Source organism: Plutella xylostella, chromosome 25 (assembly GCF_932276165.1).
Source record: "Plutella xylostella chromosome 25, ilPluXylo3.1, whole genome shotgun sequence".
Classification (NCBI taxonomy): Eukaryota; Metazoa; Arthropoda; class Insecta; order Lepidoptera; family Plutellidae; genus Plutella; species Plutella xylostella.
Window position 1 is genome coordinate 5,208,204 of NC_064005.1, and position 22,346 is coordinate 5,230,549.

General features: G+C 39.3%; 1 protein-coding gene across 1 annotated transcript; it reads left to right on the forward strand.

Annotated features, from left to right (window-relative positions):
- Nucleotides 1-521: 521 nt before the first annotated feature.
- Nucleotides 522-18,187, forward strand: LOC105393625 (helicase SKI2W). Its single transcript, XM_038107460.2, has 20 exons — nucleotides 522-758; nucleotides 835-1,008; nucleotides 1,247-1,505; nucleotides 1,759-1,935; nucleotides 2,059-2,357; nucleotides 2,461-2,573; nucleotides 2,993-3,224; nucleotides 3,606-3,789; nucleotides 4,105-4,242; nucleotides 4,639-4,753; nucleotides 5,140-5,266; nucleotides 12,345-12,449; nucleotides 12,779-12,935; nucleotides 13,418-13,562; nucleotides 14,116-14,438; nucleotides 14,649-14,916; nucleotides 15,214-15,388; nucleotides 15,969-16,412; nucleotides 16,787-16,939; nucleotides 17,968-18,187. The coding sequence occupies exons 1-20, from the start codon at nucleotides 729-731 to the stop codon at nucleotides 18,112-18,114; spliced, it is 3,765 nt and encodes a 1,254-aa protein (XP_037963388.2). The 5' UTR covers nucleotides 522-728; the 3' UTR covers nucleotides 18,115-18,187.
- The last annotated feature ends 4,159 nt before the right edge of the window (nucleotides 18,188-22,346 follow it).

The window sequence follows — 22,346 nt, forward strand, 5'->3', positions numbered from 1 at the left end:
CGAAGTTGCTTCTGCCTAGCCGAATAGTCTGCCCGTGGTAGACATATTCTTGCACAACTTCGATTGTTGCCTCACCAACGATGACCGGCTCCAGTTTGATGTGAGCATTGCAACTACATTAACCTTTAAAATACCTTTTTATATATTTTTACTAGGTAAGTATAGGTACCTACCTACATAACAGAAGTTTCGAAAGATTAGACATGTTTCCAATTTTATAATAGTAGCTGGATGAGGAAGATCGAGGATAGAGTGTTGTTGTGGAGCTAAGAAGATGATGATACCTAGACGATTCATACTGTTGATGAATGAGAAAAAATATACTTATCCCGAATATCCCGATGGATGTATGGATGGAAAGATGTACTTAGGTAAGTAGGGAAAATAAATACACTACGAATGGTGAAACGGTGTGGAACGAAACCTCGTTAGAGAAGTAACTAGGAACTTTAGAGTATGTTCCTTGCAAATTCCTTGTACGAAACCCACGTAGCGCGAGGCCGTTATTATTCTAAATTCGAAACGCCAGACACGCCATTAATCTGTGGACTAAGCTGTCACTGTCAAGTGTATTGATGTGTCACTCAAGTTGACAACTTTGACACTTTGTGCTTATTTTGGTAAACAAAAAAATAACCTCAACTCAACGTAAGATTATTTTGCATTTTATTGCAAATAATACCTAACCATATTATTCATTTTCAGTTGCCTGCGTATTTGCTCCAGGAATGTCTGGTGAAAGTGAAGAAGACTTTAAAGTATGATGTTTATCAGTGGTTACTTATTTTACCAGATCGCTAATGTTTGTTACCTTCTATTAATTAACACTTTCAGCTACCACCTATATTCGATGACTTGAACGAAAGAGTAAAAGAATATCTATTGAAGCCGGAGAACTTATCTATCCACAAATGGGAGAGATCGCAGACTCACTGGCCCCGGGAGATCAACATAGATTCCTTGTTGGAAACTGATGACAATCAAACTGATCCTGATACAACTCTTGAGGTGACCTTATCTTAATAGTATAGATATAGTATGTATGTTATAATTTGTATACCTACCCCATATTCACATATAGTCGAGAAAGTTAAGAACAAGTTTGAGTGTCTTTCTTCCTGTGGCCTGTGTGATTATTGTATAGACTCCTTAGGAGGGCTATATCAAGCAGTGGATGTCCACTGATAGTGGTCCCATGTGCAATACAGTATAAAATACCTAAAGTTATTCTAATTTTTGTCCTCAGGTAGTAAGACACCCAATAACAGGTGAAATTATTGGGCTAGAAGAGATACAGTTGCCCCTAGATGAAGATGAAGAGACCCTGTCCATGTCACGGGCACCGCTGCCTCCGAGCCAGGCCACCCGTGGCTCCACCACACAGATGCCGTTCCTCCCTGCAGGGTTCGAGGAAGAGCAACAGAAGATTCTGGATCAGATCACACAGTATGGGGAGATAGACTTTAATTTGGAAGATGATGAGCCTGGGAAATTTTTGGGAGAAGGTATGTGATGAAATGTCATTAATTAAGTACCCATTTAAAATTATTAAGTGATTCATTTTATTAACTATTTTTATAAATGTGATGTAAGCCACAATACTCTGTCCATATATTTGAGAAGATGACACTGGAGTTTCTTGCCGTTCATTTCTTTCTTTCTTTCTAATTTGAATGCATATTAATACTAAGTAGAGTATGATAAAATATTGGAGGAAATATAAGTATAACTACATTTGTACTTTCAAATATTTTTCAGAACTGTTGATGGTACCTCCTGGATGCCAGGGCGGGGTGATATTTGCAGAGGATGGCTACACGGTCCTCAACAGTGAGGGTGGTGAAAACAAAGAACAGGTGGAAAAGGTCGATGGTATTGACTTACAGTCGAAAATAAACTTAGAAGAGGTGGTTGATAACAATGCCTATTTAGTAGGTAAGGATTTTATATCTTTAACTCTTCATAATATTACTAATACACTATTATTTATTATTAGCATAAGCCATCAGGTAAAACAATAAACCACAAGAATTTATGTTAAATAAATCTTCTCAATAGGTCTTTGGAGAGATGAAGATGACTCGCAATCAAAGGTTCCAGAACTAACCAAAAAGGTCCAACAACTGACAACCTCTGATGACGACGACGGCCTCCTTGCTACCACGGCCATCCAGCCAGCAGTGCAGTTGCCAGAACTCCCAGTCCTCAACATAACTGGATCAAATATAAGAAGAGGAGCAACCGCCACTGAATGGGCAGAAATGATAGATGTTTCCTTGCCTGTTCCTGAGTTTAGAGAAAAAATTAAAGACATGGCTCATTCTTATCCTTTCGAGCTTGATAATTTCCAGAAGCAGGTACCTATGTCATGAATTTACATCTACTTATAATGATCTGCAAAGTTTTCATACACAAATCAACTTTATCTTAAATTTATACTGTCATAAAACTGATTTTCAGGCTATTCTAAAGCTGGAAGAAGGTCACCATGTGTTCGTGGCGGCTCACACTTCGGCCGGCAAGACTGTGGTCGCGGAGTATGCCATTGCCATGTCCAGACGAAACTGCACACGGTAACTATGATTAGAAAGATACGAAATAATGTTACATACCACGATTATAATTTTGTTCTAGGTATATATCGTATATTAAACAGGATACAGTAGTTTAGTTGGTAGTCCAGCTGCCACCGGGCGTCCTCACTACGCTCCCCAAATTTCCTAGCATGGGGCGCAAGACGTGACTAAAGATTTGCGTCTCGATTTTGCATCACTCACATCTCGCAACGCCGATAGCGTGCGTGACGGAAAACTTTTTTACGTCTTGATATGCGCGTCTTGTGCCCCGCGCTAGGATACAAGTTCTTGGTCACTCCAAAAGTCCTCCTTTAACGTCAGATGGCTGGCCTAGTACTATTTCACCTTAAAATTTTAATAGCGCTATAGCATTCAATTCGACAATTAAATTCACCTTCAATTTTCTTTCCTCCCAGAGCAATCTACACCTCCCCCATAAAGGCGTTATCGAATCAGAAGTACAATGACTTCTCAAAGATGTTCGGCGAAGTCGGTCTGTTGACCGGAGACCTGCAGATCAACTCCACAGCGCCGTGCCTCGTGATGACCACGGAGATATTGAAGTCTATGCTGTACTGTGGCTCGGATGTTACCAGGGATTTAGAGTTCGTCATCTTCGATGAAGTGCACTATATTAATAATGCTGATGTGAGTGGCTTTTTATTATTATTTTAGAGGAGTTTGCATGACATGTGTATGGTTGACCTTAGCCTCCTCGTATAAAGTAAGGGAAGATTTGAATCCACTGATGGGTATCGTCCGAGGGCGCTCCCATGATAAATATAAATATAACGAGTAGCATCTAAACAGCCAGTCGGTCAGTGCATACTTTTTTTCAATTTCAATTATTTATTCATAAATTTAACCATTTACACGTCATACAAAAAAAAAACTGATTTCTCATCTCTCAATTAAATTTTGATGACAATATGCCACACCGTACAACTACTGTAGCAAACTCGTTCCAGTTTGCGCACTATATACCTTAAAGCTAGAAATTACTAATTAAGTTTAATCTTCACATTCTAGCGAGGCCACGTCTGGGAAGAAGTGCTCATTCTTCTGCCAGCACACGTCAGCATCGTGATGTTGAGCGCGACTGTCCCGAACACGCTGCAGTTTGCGGACTGGGTCGGAAGGACCAAGAAGAGGAAGGTGTATGTGGTGTCCACGGCGAAGCGACCCGTGCCGCTTTGCCACTATCTTTATACGGGTAAACACGTTTTGGATTTTTTATATTAGTTACTGTTTTGACTATAGTGTTATGACTTGTCAAGTATATAGCGGCCACACAAATCGATATCCTCAACTTTTGTACATATTAAAAATAATGCGTTTCTAGAATTTTTTTCAAAATTTGTTAATCTACCTTTAGCCAAGATGCCGTCCTGTATTATAAACGTGAAAGTTTGTAAGTTGGTACTTACCGAAGATTGACACATGAAATCACATGCATGGGAAATCTTTTTACGGTAAGCTCGCTCTTCACCAATATTTAAGACTGTTAATTATTTCGTATATTTATTAGGTTCCGGTGGTAAATCCAAGAACGAGAGGTTCTTGGTGGTCGACCAGGACGGCAAGTTCCAGCCGCGCGGCTACAACGACGCCGTCGCCGCCAAGAAGGCACGAGAAAACGACTTCAAGAAGAACTTCGGAACTAAAGGTGACTATTCTATTATATTCTGGGAGGGTCTAAGGGTTTCTATATGCGTAGCTCTCTCGAAATATTAACATGCCCCCTTAACTAAATTATAAGAATCAAGTTTTATAATAACTTCTGAATAGTCACATCTATTTTAGCATTTTACAGTTACGACAACAAAAATCTTATGCCATGTAAGTTTACTAAGCTACTAAGCTTACTAAGTTTTGTTGAATCCTCCTTATTTATTATGTCTGCTCATTGCTACTTTACGGTGGCCCAATAAGCTTCTACTATCTTCAAACCTTCACCCATCACCATACTTTATGGTTATTTTTCTTTATAGGCATCGACTATCTTTAAGTCTTCAAGGGCTCCATCAATAAGCTAAAAACAGCTAAAAAACCTTATTTCCAGGTGTCAAGCAACATTTGAAACCGAAAGCAGAACAAACTATGTGGGTGGCGTTGATAGACCACTTGAAAACAAATGACAAACTGCCAGTGGTGGCCTTCACATTATCAAGAAATAGGTAAGTATTATTATCATTAAATTCTTTATTGCACAAAAAATAAAAATATGTACATAAGTAGGCGAACTTAATGCTAACAGCATTTTCTTCCAGCTAACCTTGGGTGTTGTGGAGAAAGTGATAGGTAGTGCGATAGACTGAGAGGAAAAAGATAATTTGTATTAATAAATATTATTGCATTTGATACTACAAAAACTTATCTTAACTATTGTCAGAGTAAGAAACGCCATTAAAATGGCGCCAAAAGTAGGTAAGAATAGCATACGACAGGGCTAAATATCATGAGTCGGTTCGCCATTTTCAAATTAAATAATTATTTATGCACGCGTCCTATTAAGTTTTCCTGTACTTAAATTCTGCTTATCACTTACACTCTTAATTAACAGATGCGATCAAAACGCCGAGAACCTGATGTCGACCGACCTCACGACCGCTCGGGAGAAGAGCCACATTCATACATTCTTCCAGAAGTGTCTGCAGCGGCTGAAACCACCAGATAGGCAACTGCCTCAGGTAAGCTATAATAGCGGAACCTCACTATTCATAATAATACTAGCTGTTCCCGCGCGCTTCGCTTCGCCTTAAAAAGTTTTCCCGTGGGAATTTCGGGATAAAAAGTAGCCTATGTTCTTTTCCAGGGTCTAGACCGTATGTATACCAAATTTCATACAAATCCGTTCAGTAGTTTTGGCGAGAAAGAGTAACAGACAGACAGACAGACAGAAAGACAGACAGACACAGTTACTTTCGCATTTATAATACAAGTTAGGAAGTTAGGATTAGGATAGGATGTCTAACTATGTATAGATACGATAGACACTCAGTTGCAGAAAGCCTCTTTAAAATGTCACATTAGCTATTATGTCATTACCACTAATGATTCCATTAATTTAAAGCTGTTGCACAGAACTTTTTTGGACATAAAAATTGCTACTTTAAGTAATGACAAGTTTAACATATCTACTCTGTGCTCTTTAGGAAATGAATGAACTTTGGAGTAGAAATGAGTGAACGAATGCGTTTTGATCATGCAAAAATCATAAAGTTTGGCATAAAATTACAATAATCAAAGAAATTCTACATTATTCTGAGATTTGATTCACCTATAACAAAACGCAAAATGAAATGTCAACAAATAACCATAGAGAAAAGAACACTACGTTTTAAGAGATGGGAGTACAAGGGAAAAAAAAGAAAAAAATACTTGTATTTTTTTTTATTCACGCGTACTAACAGAGGGTACCAACAAAACAAAAATTATGACGTACAAAACTGCCAACATAGCCCCGCTGAAATAGTGATGTGCTTCTTATGGATATTTTTTATCGATAACTAGTAAAAAAAAAGTGCGAGTGTATGTATTACTTTAATTTCAGTTTTACACAATAGGATTTCAGTGTTACACAATGACACCAACGTTAAGTCTCGGTTCAACGTTATGTTATGTTCCTATTTGAACACAAAAATATAATCCATAAAATAAACTCGAGATTTTCCGTTGACGTAAGTGCTATGATATAATGTTGAAATAAAATAAAAGTGGAAAAATATAATTATGTTTATTTATTATAAAATAAAGTGTCTGCAGTAAGTCCCACACATGGAATTGTTTTTTTTTTCAATTGTGTTCTTATAATGTTGTGGTAGATAATGATTGCCACAAATTCGTTTAAGTTGATGTAGCTTTTCAATAGGCACATAAACCAGATCCTCCTTACCGGTCATCTTAACCCACTGTTTACATCTGCAAACAACATTTTTATAATTATTATTAAACAATTAAATATTATTTAAGTAGGTATTTCATTTCATTTATTCTTTCACAATAATACATTGTATTTGAATGTCACACAATAAAATTACACAATGATTATAATAATTCAATTCATTTTATTGCAGATATAAAATCCATAAAAAAAATAGTTAGTAACAATGTTAACTTACGCTAATGTTAGTACCTTATGCTAAACACAATAATGATAAATAATAAATAAAAAGTGTAAGTACACAGGTGTAGCCTACTCACCGATCCTCCGTCCACCACGGCCGGACATGCAGACTGCACCAGTGGCGCAGGATCGGGGAGTCCCACCTGTCCACCAACGTACCTAGCAAGCTGTTGGAGCTGGCGCGCACTCGCCCGAGCAGAGACGCACACCTTTTCCGTAACACGGCATGGAAGCCATCTGTGTGCGCCTCAGCAAACATGCCGGAAGCGCTACAAAAGCGTCTCAGCCCCAGCAGCACCCTAAATGCGTTGTTATATTGCACGCGCAGGGCATTGTATGCTCCCTGCGTATAGCTGGTCCACAGGCTGCAGGTGTACATAGACTGGCAGAAAGCCTTGAAAAGCATGATTTTGACTTCCTTTGTACACCTAGCGAACCTACGGGCCAACATGTTAGCACGAACACACAACGCCCTGCGCTCCCTCTCAATGTCTGCCTTGTCACTTAAGTCGCAGGTGACCCAGTGACCCAGGTATTTAAATTTGTCAACTTGTTTGAGCGGAGTTCCATTTAAGGGGATGTCAGGAACAGTGGTGTATGTCTTGTTGACCGCCCTGAACACCATGAACTCGCTCTTAGACTCGTTATACCTGAGTCCATGAGTCACCGCATACTGTTCGCATATCGCCAGTAGATGTCTGAGAGCCCTCACCGTTGGGCTCAGCAACACCATATCGTCGGCGTAGCTGATATTGTTCATAGCTACCCCGTCAATTGAACAACCAACTTGAGCGTTGCTGAGCTCAACGATGAGCTGGTTGACGTACAAGCTGAAGAGCTTAGGGGAGGTTAGGCCACCTTGCCTCACTCCACACTCCAGCCTGTAAGCATCCGACAAGCTGCTCCCCGCCCATCTCACACAATTAGTCTGATTGCCGTACCAATACTTAAGAACCGATATTACCTCTTTAGGTAGTGTGGTTTCCCTTACCAACTTATCCCACAGCACTTTATACGACACCAGGTCAAATGCCTTGGACAGATCCAGAAAACAGGCGTATACCGGCGTCCTCCTGTCAGCGTAGTATTGAACAGTATGCTTGAGGCATAATATGGCAGTTTCGGTGGACAGATTGGGACGAAACCCGAATTGTGCATCGTGAATCTTTATATGCTCACCCAGACGCCGGTCAAGCATACTATCCAAAACCTTCGCTATGACAGTGGCCAGCGATATAGGCCTGTAGTTGGACAAGTCCGAGGCATCCCCAGTTTTGTTCTTAAGTATCGGCACCACAATCGTCTTCATCATCTCCGACGGCAGATATGAGTGACTAAGACAGAGATTGTAGAACATTGCCAACACTCTAGGTAGGTGGACCCCTGCACACTGGAGATGTTCGATGCTGAGATGGTCATGACCAGGCGACTTGCCACGCACCATCTTTCCAATAACTTTGGCAACTTCTTTGGCCTGAAAGCGGACCTCAAGTTCCTGTTGTGAACCGTCTACCACCTCAGCATCATCTACATGTACAGCCGGACCCAATGGTGAGCTAACCTGAAAATGAGATTTAAATAAGTTGGCAATGTCCTTAGGGTCATGCACTCCTCCTACGCTCACAGGGTGGCCCGACCTTGGGTTCAGCTTCTTAGTTTCCTTCCAAAAGGAGCCAAATTTTTTAGAAGAATGTAGTGAGGCAATTTTATCCATCTTGATCTGCTCTTGAATAATGCAATACAAAACAAAATACTAAAATAATACAAATAATAAAAAAAAAGACAAGTCAAAATATGTCATGCACATGCAAGTTAATAAATTCGTCAACTGAGTAGAAGCACTTTTCCAACAAGAAGGCACGTAAAGAATTCTTAAATAAAGTTATTTTGTCAATTTGTTTCAAGTCAATTGGTAGTTTATTGTATAAGAACACAGCCTGATATCGCGCACTATGTTCCACAATTTTGAGTCTGGCGCTCAGAGAATTAATGCGAATATCTCTCCTCCTTGTTTTATTTCGCGCTTCCTTAAGATCTGCTGATTCGTATCTGGGTAGATTTTTTGATAACTTTGTGAGTAGTACAAAAATATACAAGGAAGGGGCAGTTAATATTCCTAACCTCACAAAGTGTTCCCTACACGAGTCCCAGGGTGGAATACGGACCATTGTACGGATGGCCCGTTTCTGGATTGTAAATGCTTTTTTCATGTTGTAGTCATGACTCTGACCCCAAAACATGATGCTGTATAATAAAAGTCACTGGTAATTTTTGTATGGAGATCCGAATTTGATTTTCGAAAAAGTTATTCTGATTGATGAGCTGTGCGTACTAATGATAAATAAAAATATCCATATCGATAAAAAAAACATTCATGCACTATTGTTGGTTGTGCTGACCCTCCAGTTATTTTATTAGACTTTAACTTTTTTATACATATAAATAATCTAAATCCTATGCTTTAGCCTTTAATTTTAGCTTACTTTTCCTCATCCAGTGGAAATTTGGCCATGAAAATTCTCTTTTGGCCATCTATACGACCGGCTAGCGGCTCTTAAACCACATATTTCACAAGTTTTATAAAACATAATTATTATCAATAATATCAAGCAACATTAATAGTTAGGTACCTCCACACAAACACTGCACTTATCCACAGTAATAATAATATATAAATAACTGTTAAATCTTAATTTATTTATGATTTAAAATTATTTTTCAAACTAAACGATTGACTGACTGACACTGACAGATGACAAAAGCCAAAGATGTCTATGATAGCGTAAAAAGTACTCTGTGAGCGGTGCTCGCCATTATTTTTCGTACGCGTTCCATACTTATTTTTTCCCAGACTGTCTTTCGCCAGACTGCAAATAACAATCAACAAACAATACCACCGCATCGTATTTCTTTATAATTACAATGTTGTTTTACCTACTTAACTACATAACTGCAAAATTATGCCGATACTGGAAGATAAACAAGTGAAAAATGCAGGTGTGACCTGAGATAAACAGCGGAAGAAAACGCGTTATTCGTTACTGTTTTAACTGGTAGGTTAGATGCTGCTACGACCAGAGTCTCTGGAAGACCATTGCCTTACGTATTGAAGAAGTACAGGAAAGCCGTTTTGTGGATATGCATATGCAGGCTGGGCAGGTCTCATCAGAGAGCCAGAGGTGCAGGCATTAACAACCCACAGAGAATTGAATAGATAACTTTTATTCATTTTATCAACATAGTTATAAAATTAAATATGAATTACCTACTATTTTAGTAATAAGTATTAAACATTAAAAATACAATTTTAAAATACTGTTTTTTATTTATAAAGAGATAACACTGCATAGATAGATTGCGAAATTTTGGTAATGAGTACTTGTGTATTGGTTCCAATTCAAGCACATAAATGTTTTCCTCTGCTATAATAACGATTACAATTCTGTTTAAGACACTACACTGATTGAAATAGTTTCAAATACATACATTATTATAAGAAAATAAATTTAAAATTGGTTATAATGGATGCTTTTTGGGTCATTAGATTTGAAGTATATTTTAAGGGACCAAACGTCAAAATAAAGTCACTTTAGTGGCTAATGTGGCTTTGTGCAACGTAAAAATGAAGAAAAAACGACATTGACATTTCATTAGGGTAAATTTGACATTTCATTAGATAAATTTAAAAGTCTCATGAAACGTCACATTAAAATGCTTTTCTGCAACGACTTAATTGGACTTTAAGGTTTAATGATGTTTTTAAAACTTAAAGGACGTTTCTGCAACTGAGTGAGACAAGATAAGAAGAATAATGACATACGCTGAGTTCCAGAATGGAACATTATGCAAATGTTGGCATTAAATCTGTGTCTATCTTTTTCTGTCCGTATGTATCGCTGTCAAAGCAGGACAGCGATACATTTAAGGTCGACATTAGCTTAAAGTCCCTTTCGGCAACTCAGATAATTTTTATATCACATCACACATCGCAAAAATAAAGCTTATTTTCTACAACAAAACTACAGCGGCAATTTTACTGTAAGTACCATAGACCAGTGTTTTTCAACCTGTGGGTCGCGACCCCCCGGGGGGTCGCGAAGCTTCTGTAGGGGGGTCGCCAAAGAGCGAAAAAACTGGAAACTTCAGTAAAAAAACAATAAAGATTTTATAAAGACAATATTGAAAAAACAAAAAAAAAGTAATAATTTATTAAGAAAGACTCTTACTTTAAAAATGCTTTTACTTAAAATTTTCTTAAATGCGAAGGTTGAGCTTGTTTTTTATTAATTAAATTATCCCATCGTGGATCTGTTTTAGTACAATAGACCACATCCACACAGTAAGGCAGATTACACAGAAGACTGAAGAGTATAATCGGTCTATTTGTATCTAGCCTTTGTGGACTATGAAAACGCCTTCAACTCTATCGAGACCTGGGCAATTTTGGAAGCGTTGCAGAGATTTCAAATCGACTGGCGCTATATCGAGGTGTTGAGGAGTCTGTCTGAACGATGCCGCTGGACAATGGAGTGCAAGTACATGTCACACCTCTCTGCTTTGCGGATTACATCGTTATTATGGCAGAATCTCTGCAGGAACTCAGTTGGATGATAGAAGTTGGCCTAAATGCTGCTTCTAAACGTGTAGGCTTCGGGGTCAAAACTTGGACAAGACGAAAGTCATGTACAATGCTCACATCGAACGGGAGCCGATGATCGTTGGTGAGGCAACAATCGAAGTTGTACAAGAATATGTCTACCTCGGGCAGACTATTCGGCTAGGCAGAAGCAACTTCGACAAGGAGGCTGCAAGGCGCATCCAACTGGGTTGGGCTGCATTCGGGAAACTTCGTCAGCACATATTCTCCCTGGCCATCCCTCAGAGCCTGAAGACTAAAGATTTCAACCAGTGCGTCCTGCCAGTGATGACGTATGGTGCAGAGACGTGATCACTGACGGTAGGACTAGTCCACCGATTTAAAGTCACTCAGCGTGCTATGGAGAGAGCTATGCTTGGGGGCATCAGAAATTAGGTTTTCCGTCAGTCAGAGGATTAAGATTACTGACATAGCTGTCAAAATATGCAAGCTGAAGTGGTAGTGTGCTGGTCATATCTGCCGAAGAACCGATAACCGTTGGGGTAAACGTGTTCTCGAGTATAGACCACGAATAGGCAAATTAACGTACCGTTTAAAGACGACGACAACAAGTATCTATTTTTTTGTAAAGCCAGGTATTTTGTCTTTTTCATTTCACCCTTGAAAACTTTTATTCAAGATATTTAAATGCTCAAAAAATTCAGAAAGAAAAGTTAATTTCGAAAATGAAATTCCGGGTCGCAATGACATTAGTCGTACGTACCTATGTACATGGCCACACGTATCCAATGTGTGTAATTGTAAAATAATGTGTTTTTAAATCCGATAAATATGTACTCCTTCGAATCCTAATCATGGAGACCATAAATACGTCGTATGGAAGGAATATTGGGATAACTGTAACATACACATACATACATGATAAAAAACCGAAAGGGTCAAGGGGGTCGCGAAATATTTTTTTATACCAGGGGGGTCGCATCATGAAAAAGGTTGAAAAACACTGCCATAGACTATGTACTACTAATGTAATAATAATTTGCAGGTGGTTCGTCTGCAAAGGGTCCTGACAAACGGTATCGGAGTGCATCACAGTGGCATCTTGCCATTGCTGAAAGAGATCGTCGAAATGCTGTTCCAATCTGGACATGTATGTATTTATATTTTACTTATGTAGTTTAGTTGTAGCTGTGGTTGTAGTTTGTCTTTACAAAATGCCCCAGAAACCCGTAAATTGTTACTAATTTATGCTATTCAGACGTTATTGATAGAATTCAATAATGGTCGATGGTTTGCGTGCTTTAGTTCGCTCGCAGTTTATCAAAGTGATAACCACATTTCGCCATCGAGAAAATAGACGACGTCTGGTCATCATTCATAGCAGCCAGGAGAAACAAAACACTCTGAAAGTCGACAGTTGATTATGAAGAGCATCAAAGATCGAGCTTAATTCACACATATTTCTTCACATTTTCTCAGGTGAAGATACTGTTCGCCACTGAAACGTTTGCGATGGGCGTGAACATGCCGGCGCGCACGGTGGTGTTCGACGAGATCCGCAAGTTCGACGGGCTGGAGAACCGGATATTGGCACCCGCCGAGTACATACAGATGGCTGGAAGAGCTGGACGGAGAGGTATAACACGCGCAGATAATAAAGAAACTACGAGTATATACGAAAGTCCGCCAACCCGCACGAAGCCATCGTGGTGGACTTGGCCGAAAACCCTTCCTTTAGAAGGAGACCCGTGCGCCAGCAGTGGCGACGTGATGGGTAGTGATGATTATACGAAAGTTATATTTAGGCTGCGTATCCAGTTGGCAAGCTGCTTGTCGCCGACTGACTTAGCGGCGTATCGGTTTGGTATGCCGAGTGTTCAAGATAACATGAGGCCGATCGACATATTTTTTAGCTCGTAATCGCTGATGATTTAGACATCTCCCAACGAGCGTCACAACACTCTATCATTGGCATTCGTCGTCCAGTCACTACCGGCTACCTTTCTGAGGGTCTCACTCGAGAACTCGGTTACTCCACCGACAAAATGATAATTTCTTACGAACGCTTACAGGTTCCTATACCATTTATATTTTTACTTAATTCCTGTATTTATCCAGGTCTAGACGCGACGGGCACGGTGATAGTCCTGTGCAAGGACGGCGTGCCCGAGCTGCGCGACCTCACCGGCATGATGCTGGGCACGCCGCAGGAACTGTCCTCGCAGTTCAGACTCACTTACGCTATGATACTGAGTCTGCTCAGGTAAATATATGATATGATACGTAGGTATGAAGATAAAGTAAAATAAACATTTCAGTACCTGACTCATTGACTGTATTTCTAATTGACTGCAATAAGAAATACAGCCAACAATACAGGGTGTTGTAAAATTGGTATACTAAGCTGAATCCTACATGTGCAGCATGGTATATCTAAGCCTGAAACTGAAATCAGAATTTGGAAATTCGCGAAAAAAATTATTCATGCCATTACCATGCTGCAAATGTAGGTTTCGGCTTAGTATACCCTTTTTGCAACATCCTGTATAATCCAACCACAAATACAACATAGAGCACAGAGTCACATAAATGGTTTCTAGGTCTGTTTCATCACTCTCATAAGTCATAACACACATAACCTTTGCAGACAGATGACGGATACCACTGGTTACGATAGTTTATGTAATGTGGCAAGTGAGATATTCCATTTACGTTGTTCGAGTGTCGCGCTCTTAACAACGTACTCCAACTTGTTAGGCATCTTCTCTGAACCAAACAACTAGTTATTATTAACTATAATGTTTACATTATTTCAGGGTCGCCACAGTATCCGTCGAAGGCATGATGCAGAGATCGTTCAGAGAATTCGGCGAAACGAAAATGGCGGAGGACTACAAGAAGAAACTCGAATTGGCCGAAAAGGAATACACCGAAAAGTGTAGCACACCTCTAGCGGGGCACTTGGCACCTCTAGCTACGTTCTACGACACTGCCGCAGAGTACATGGATGTTTTGAACGATATTACGCCGATTTTGTTCGATTCGCCGAAGGTGGCCGAAGAATTTGTTCCTGGAAAGATTCTTATAGTGTCCGTGGGGGCGTTTATCAACCAGTTGGCTGTGTTCTTAAATAAGAGTGGTAAGTATGGATATTTGTATTAGAATGACTCTTGTTAAATAGGTATTTAACAAAATTTACGCCATCACATGCTGAGTCGGTCGGCTTTTGACCAATTTCTTTTTATACCTACAAAAAGTTCCTTGTAAATAATATTTTTGGATAGTTTTCCTTTCTATTTATTATCCATAATTGCAGACCATTTTACTTATAACTAACTATTTTTTGCAGGCTCCAAGCAAACGCCCTACAAAGTCCTGTTGCTAAACACGGCGAAGAAAGACCAAGAGACTGTGAAATACAATTTCCCCCTCGACGACAACTGGTACAGAATGCTGAGCTTCTCTTCACTCTATGATGGGATAGGCACGGAGGAGAGCACCATGGATCACACCATTATGTGTATATCGCCGAAGCATATTATAGCTATTACGAAAACTACGCTAAAGATTGATGTTAACATGGTCATTAGCGATTGGGATAAACGGCAGATACCAAGGTAAGCATAATATTATTGTCTTTGTCCTATACAGCTTCTGATATTTAAATTTTATGAACATTTGTTAAAAATTACCAATAATTGGCTATCCAAATTAAGTTAACCTTACCGTAATTAGGTCCCCTGCAGTAAAGTAAAGTGGTAAATCTTTCAGACTTAAAATGCTTCTAAAAAATAAATATAAATGGAAAATTAAAATATCTTAAACTACCTTTACATTCCTTGGTTTTATTAGTAATTTAACAGTCATATCACGATTGCTTATTATTTAAAAATACTTATAATCACAATCCTCAGATTCGCGGACTCGGAAGTGGGCGCGACGTGCGCGCGTTGCGTGCAAGAGCTAGCTCGTCTGTCGCACGCCGTGAAGACGCGAGCCACGACGCTCGAGCGAGTGCCCATGACTAAGGCACTGAAGATCACTAGCGGAGAGATCCTGGGACTGCTGGACAGGATGGATAGACTTGCTGTGAGTTTGTTTTGATCAATGATATTTGTGTGGTTGTAGGTGTAGGTATCAGCACTTGGAAGATTTAGTCCAGGCAAGGACCACACACACACTCACGCCTTGTACCAATGTACTCCCTTGCGGGGTAGGCAGAGGTGCATTGCTGCACCCACTTTTCGCCAGAGTGTTATGTTAGTCCCAATGTAATAGGGGGCGGGCCTATTGCCATTTTACGGGCACATCCAAGACCCGAGAACAAATATCTGTGTTTAAACAAATATCTGCCCCAGCCGGGAATCGAACCCGGGACCTTCGGCTCAGTAGTCAGGGTCACTAACCACTACGCCATTTGGTCGTCTGGTCAGGCAAGGACCAGGTCTACCGAAATGCTATAAAAGTTTTTTTCTTTAGTTAACATTGACTATACTGTATTTTTTATTTTACCAAAGTTTACTGACTTTTTGTTCACTTGTGGCTCTATCAGCCAATCCAAGGGCTAAACGCCACGATTTTTTAAATCCATTTTTATATTGAACTGTGTGCGGTCAAGGTCAAAGTTAAAATAATCCTCATTCTTAACCATATTTTTATTCAATTCCAGAATGAACTAGAAACCCTGAAGAAGAGCACAGAAATAGCGAACTTCCGTTCAGAGTTTGCGATCGTCTACGAACGCAAGCAGACCGAACGAATGCGGGACATGTACAGAAAGCGGCTTTCCTTCAAAAATCTGGCTCTATACCCAGACTACCAACGACGACTGATGGTGTTACGTGAACTTAACTACATAGACGAGCATGACAGTGTGATCCTCAAAGGCAGAGTGGCCTGTGGTATGGGGACGAATGAGTTGATCATATCAGAGTTGGTGTTCAGAAACGTGTTTACGGATAAGACGCCGGCTGAGATCGCCGCGTTGCTCAGTTGTTTCGTGTTCCAAGCGAGAACGCAGATTGAGCCGAAATTGACGGATAAGTTGCAGGAAGGAGTGAAGGCGATAGAGGCGATCGATAATGAATTGGCTGCGATTGAATCTAAGCATTTGGTGAGTTGAGCGTGGTGTTGTTATTCTGCCTTCTAATAGATGCGTTTCGTAACTGCATTATCACTAGTTTCTTCATAGGGTGTAGTTGGTGTCTTGTATTTAAATATTATCTCGCTAGGTGGCAGCACTATCATGCCGAAACCATAATAAAGTCGTTTTGAAATTTTTGCCTTCTCTACCTGCCTATCCTTTCAATCTACCTGAGTAGATCTTAACCTTTACCTTTTTATAGGCAAAAAAACACATCGTCCTACTGTAAAAGAGTTGCAATACTCGACATCTTACGTTGAAAAGTTTATTTAATATTCATTGAAAATTCCATAATAGGAGATCTCACACCCGTATAAAGATTCAACATGACCCGTTTCCCCCAGGTGGGTCAATTCGAGGGCCAACCCGACCGGCTCAACTTCGGCCTCGTGCGAGCAGTGTACGAGTGGGCGCTCGAGAAGCCGTTTGCAGAGATCATGCACCTCACTGATGTGCAGGAGGGCATTATTGTCAGGTGCATACAGCAGCTGCATGAGGTATCTAAGAACATTTAAAAAAATATAATAGTGTATGTGTGGATGTGTTATATATATACTATTACATACATATACATATACATATACATATACATATACATATACATATACATATACATATACATATACATATACATATACATATACATATACATATACATATACATATACATATACATATACATATACATATACATATACATATACATATACATATACATATACATATACATATACATATACATATACATATACATATACATATACACGGCCACCGGTGCCCTAACTAGGCATGGATGTAATATGGGTGTAGGACAGCTGATATTTCGGTACCTATATTGTGTCTGGTTGTCGTTTATACATCTATCTATGTATTTGTGTAGATATATTATCAGCTGTCCGGCACCCATAACGCAGATTCTGCCTAGCTTGGGGTCGAATGGCCGTGTGTGAGATGTCCCCACATATGTATTTATTTATTATTTACTAGCTGTTCCCGCGAGCTTCGCTTCGCCTTAAAAAGTTTTCCCGTGGGAATTCCGGGATAAAAATATTCTTTCTCAGGGTCTAGACCATATTATGTATACCGAATTTCATTCAAATCCGTTATTTATTTTGGGCGTGAAAGAGTAACAGACAGACACAGTTACTTTCGCATTTATAATATTAGTTAGGATATACATAATATTTTTATATTATTACGGCCACTACACGGGTTCGGTATCGACTTAGATAAATGTCACTATATCGTGATTCGCCATAAATACGGCGCTGTGATGGGTTAACCTGCATTCAACGGGTTAATCGAAGTCGACTACGAACCCGTGTGGTGGCCGTAATAATATAAAAATATTATGTATACGGTACAGCGGCATTATAAACAACAACCAGACCCAAGCAGCCACCGAGCAGATTTTCTGTCCTGCTCTAGCATTCACTCACGGTATATGTCTGTCTTACCTCCCCCGCTGTGTATGTGCTGTGCTATTACTGTATACAATAATCTAATGATTTGTTTCAACTTTCAGGTACTTATCGATGTGAAGGACGCAGCTGTGTGCATTGGAGACCCGAAACTCCAAACGAAAATGCTAGAAGCTTCAACAGTTATCAAGAGGGATATTGTGTTTGCCGCTAGCTTGTACATAACGCAACGAGAGCTCAATGCATCGTAAAATATTGATCTCTGTTTTATCATTTTATTGTGAATATTTTTACTTTTAGGCAATAAATCTTTTTATTGTTTTATGATTTGCGGTACCTACTACCTACCCTTATTTACAACCCTGTTTTCTAACCATTGTAAAAATGTGAAAGTTGGTTGTAAGAGAGGAGGAAATTGTTACTTAAACCCTGTGCATTACATCGCCTAAACGTTAATGGAGCATTCAATGATAATTCGCATCTATTACTATACGAGAACGAAACGAAATTAAGGCGGCTGTAGAAAGCTATTTTGAAGAGAAAGAGAAATCATTTTTTATGGTATAAAGGCGTTATATGCCTGATGTGAAAAATGTATTTCACTTGATTACGTAGAGAAATAAAAATATTATTTTCTTTTGTTTTATGCCTTGGGCCGAGGACTTTTCAGCCGCCACTCGTGTCGTACATATAAATTTAATAAATAATAACCCTGTGCATTACATCGCTTAAACGTTAATGAATGACAGTGACCTCCAATTTCGCCGCCTCGCGCCTTGGCGATGGGGAATGCAATCCCGGCCTTTATTTGGGATACCGGGATTTCGGGACTGGATGAAGACAATTCCGGGATCCCGGGATAGTCCCGGGATCAGGGTCACAAACAAAAACACGTCTAACGAATCAAAGTTTTTAGGTTTAGTGTTTTTATAATTTAACTTTGTCAGAACATTTATGTACTTAGTTGAACAAAAAATATACTTCTTAAAAAAAGATAAACAATTACTTAAAATTATACATTTTGTTAATCATCTTACACAAAATGTATCATAATTATCTTAAAATAAAGATAGGAACTTCTATGTTTGGTAAAATTTGTAATTGCAACCTCTTTATATCTATAGATCTAATTATAATTATAGTTTATATATAATACAATAATGGTACACACACACATGGTTAAATAAAAGAAATACCTACTTATAGTGCCACAAACTTATCTGTTCCGGTGAGAGCTCACGTAAATGTCTAATATTTCTTGATTCTATAAGATTTTAAGTTAGCCTGTAGTGGTAATTCACCCTTGCGGTTTTAATAAACCCATCTAATCTATATGAAAGTATAATTCATTGGTAAGTTATGAGATATGGATCAATTTGGTTCGCTGTCACCGGAACAGATAAGTTTGTCGCACTATACCTACCTGTGGATGTCACTACAGGTTACACTCGTCTGAGTAGTGCCTGGAGTGCCTGAGATGAAGGCGTGATTTTCGTATAAAATCATAAGTTCTATGACTTACGGACAGATGGCGCGCTACTATCGGTTTCTACATCGCGGTATGGTTGTGTTTTTGTCAAAGTAGGGTAAAAGTACTAGTAACTGGCACTTTAAGCGACTAGCAACACAAAAAAATATTTTAAAAATAAAGTATTGGCCTGATTTAAGCACTGGTAGGCTTGAATTACTGGCAATAAGACGAAGAACAATTATAAGTATAAATTGTAAAGATATCAGATTAATATTCGATTTTAATGAAGTTTATATCCACTACCCCCAAAAAACCTAGTAACTGGCAGTAAAAATTAGTAACTGTCACATGATGTTTCAGTAACTGGCACCTTTTAAAAAGTCATGCAATTAGGTCAATAAGTACTCTAAAATCAATAATATATTTGATATTAGGTAATGTACAACTACCTGTCTAGGTTCTGTACCGGTAAGACTCAAAATCACCGGTGTAATGGTCGACTTCTACGACAAAATGACAGTACAAGTATGCGACGAATCGTGGGTCCATATGGATGCAACAAATCGAGAAACCCATGGATTTGGAAACGGAAATGGAGAAAGCAAATGCTTGTTGACCTTGATGTATTCATTCAGCAGCTTGGGAGAAGTGACCTGGCTAAGTTGAAGACTGCTGACGGTAGTATAATTGCCTCTAATCTGAAATTTCATGGGGAAATTGAAGGTTTCTACGGCTTTTAGCTTTACTTGCTCACTGTTACAGAGCTCCATTAACACGCCACCACACTAACGATTTCCTAGACGTCGACAGAGGTAATATTAAGATAGTCCTCAAACAGCTCAAAAAGGACAAAGCTGTGGGTAAAGACGAAGATAGTACAGCGCTTTTGAAAGCTATTACTATCCTTGAACAGCCTCAGAAGCTTTTCAATTCGCTTTTTCATACTGGCACAACACTGGAGGCGTGGAGCAAGAACTTGGTGTTGTTCTTCAAGAAGGATGATAAGACCTTAATAAAGAAGAATAGACCGATTTTGTTTATAAGTCATGTATAAGTTATTGTATAAGGTCATCACGAACCGTCTTTCTATCAAGTTCTTCAAGGACTATGAGAAAGCCTTTGATTACATTGAGACCTGGGCAGTTCTGGAATCCCCTCGTTATATCGCGGTGTTGAGATGAGATGCCTTCCAAGTCCAGGACCACAAAACAAGAGGACACAGGGGGCTGTTAAATTATATCCCGAAGCTGTTTACTAATGCATTGGAAATGTCTTCAAGACGATGGACCTTTCACATCGCCATTTCATGTTATCACAGTGGCAATCTGCAGAAACTCAGTAAAATGCTTTGCGGCCTTAGTGCAGCAACAATATTATTATGTCTACCTTGGACAAACTATTCGACTAGGCAGAAGGAACTTCGAAAAGGAAGCTGCAAGGTGCATTCAACATGTTACTGGATTGGACTGATATATGATAGGGGAAGTTTTGACAAATTTTCACATCAAAACCTGAAGGCCTAGGTCTTCAGTCAGTGCGTCTTACTGGTAAGACGTGGTTGGATTGGTTCACCGATTCAAAACCGATCAGTGGGCATTAGAAAGACCTAAGCTTGGTGGTTCTTTGAAGAACCATTTCAGAAATGAGGTAATCCGTAAGAAAACTCGAGTGACCGATATGGCTCTTAGAATCAGTATGCTCAAGTGGCAGTGGGCCGGCCATAGCTGCTGAAGAACCGATGACCAGTGGGGCAAACCAGCTCTAGAGTGGAGACCACGAACAGGCTAGGGTAGCGGGGGATACCTTTAGCTGGACCAACGACCTTATACAGCTGGCCGGTGGCTAGATGAGGAAGATCAAGGACAGAGTGCAGTGTCACTGCTTGGGAGAGGTCCAGCAGTGGACAATTACAGACTGCTGATGATGATTGCCTTGATTTTAGTGATTTTTCTGAAAAGAAACGTGAAAGAAATGTTTACCGCACCAGTAAGTGCCAGTTACTGGTGCGTTAGAAAAATCTATGCAAATTAGTAACTGGCAGCCCCGTGCCAGTTATTGAAACCAAGCTAACTAGACACTGGGGGTTTTTACAGTGCACTTTAAATCGTATTTTCTGTCGATAGAAGGCATAAAATAGCTTAAAATTACAAAACCCAAAATATTAGTAACTGGCAGGGGGGTGCCAGTTACTAGGTGAAGATATAAATTACATTTCAGTAACTAGCACCCTCAAATATAACTCGAAAGCAACCAAAATCACAGTGAATCGGGCTATTATGATATTGTTTAGACCTTTCCCTACTTCCTTGTTATTGTCACTTTATAAAAAACTTATTTATTTTCACAAAAACAGGCCATACAAATATTGGTGTCTCCTTAATAAAAACTTAACACACGAGCATTTTTTTTGGCGATCTTCGCCACTTTGACTGAGATAATTTCTAGCGCCGGAAAATACCCAGCTAGCGGCGTAAAATTAAACTATAATATCAATGAATGATTGGAGATTGCTGTAGACACATCAAAGATGGCCTTACTATATCCAAAAGCTTAATATATTTACTTTTATAGTCATAGTGCCAGTTACTGACGCATGCCAGTTATACCACGATTTACCCTATTAGAGGTTTCTACTGTGCATGCAACTACGAATGTTTATTGTACCGAAAAAGATATTTTTGAATGACGATGTCGCGGATCATGAATAGTTCTGCGGTTGTCGTTGTATTGTGCGCGATGGTCACATTTTATTCAGATCTTCTGACGAATAATTTAAAATAGCGAAATTGCATAAATTTTAATTCTGCGGTAGGTACTTAAGATAGCCGGGCTCAATACAGATATTCCAGACGAGTGAAACGTGTATATTACGAATATTTAACACAACGTTGGGAAGCGATAGTAGATGAGAAAGAGGAAGATGAACATCCTCTCTACATCATTCAAGATAGCTGAACCGCTGACCGTAATTATTCTGAGTGTAATCCAAACCTCAGTCATGTTTCTTATACT

Excerpts from the sequence above, each read along its gene's own strand:
- LOC105393625 (XM_038107460.2), top strand. The coding sequence starts at position 729 with ATGTCTGGTGAAAGTGAAGAAGACTTTAAA. Across the intron at positions 12,450-12,778 it reads TGCTGTTCCAATCTGGACAT|GTGAAGATACTGTTCGCCAC; the intron begins GTATGTATTTAT and ends ACATTTTCTCAG. Across the intron at positions 12,936-13,417 it reads TGGAAGAGCTGGACGGAGAG|GTCTAGACGCGACGGGCACG; the intron begins GTATAACACGCG and ends GTATTTATCCAG.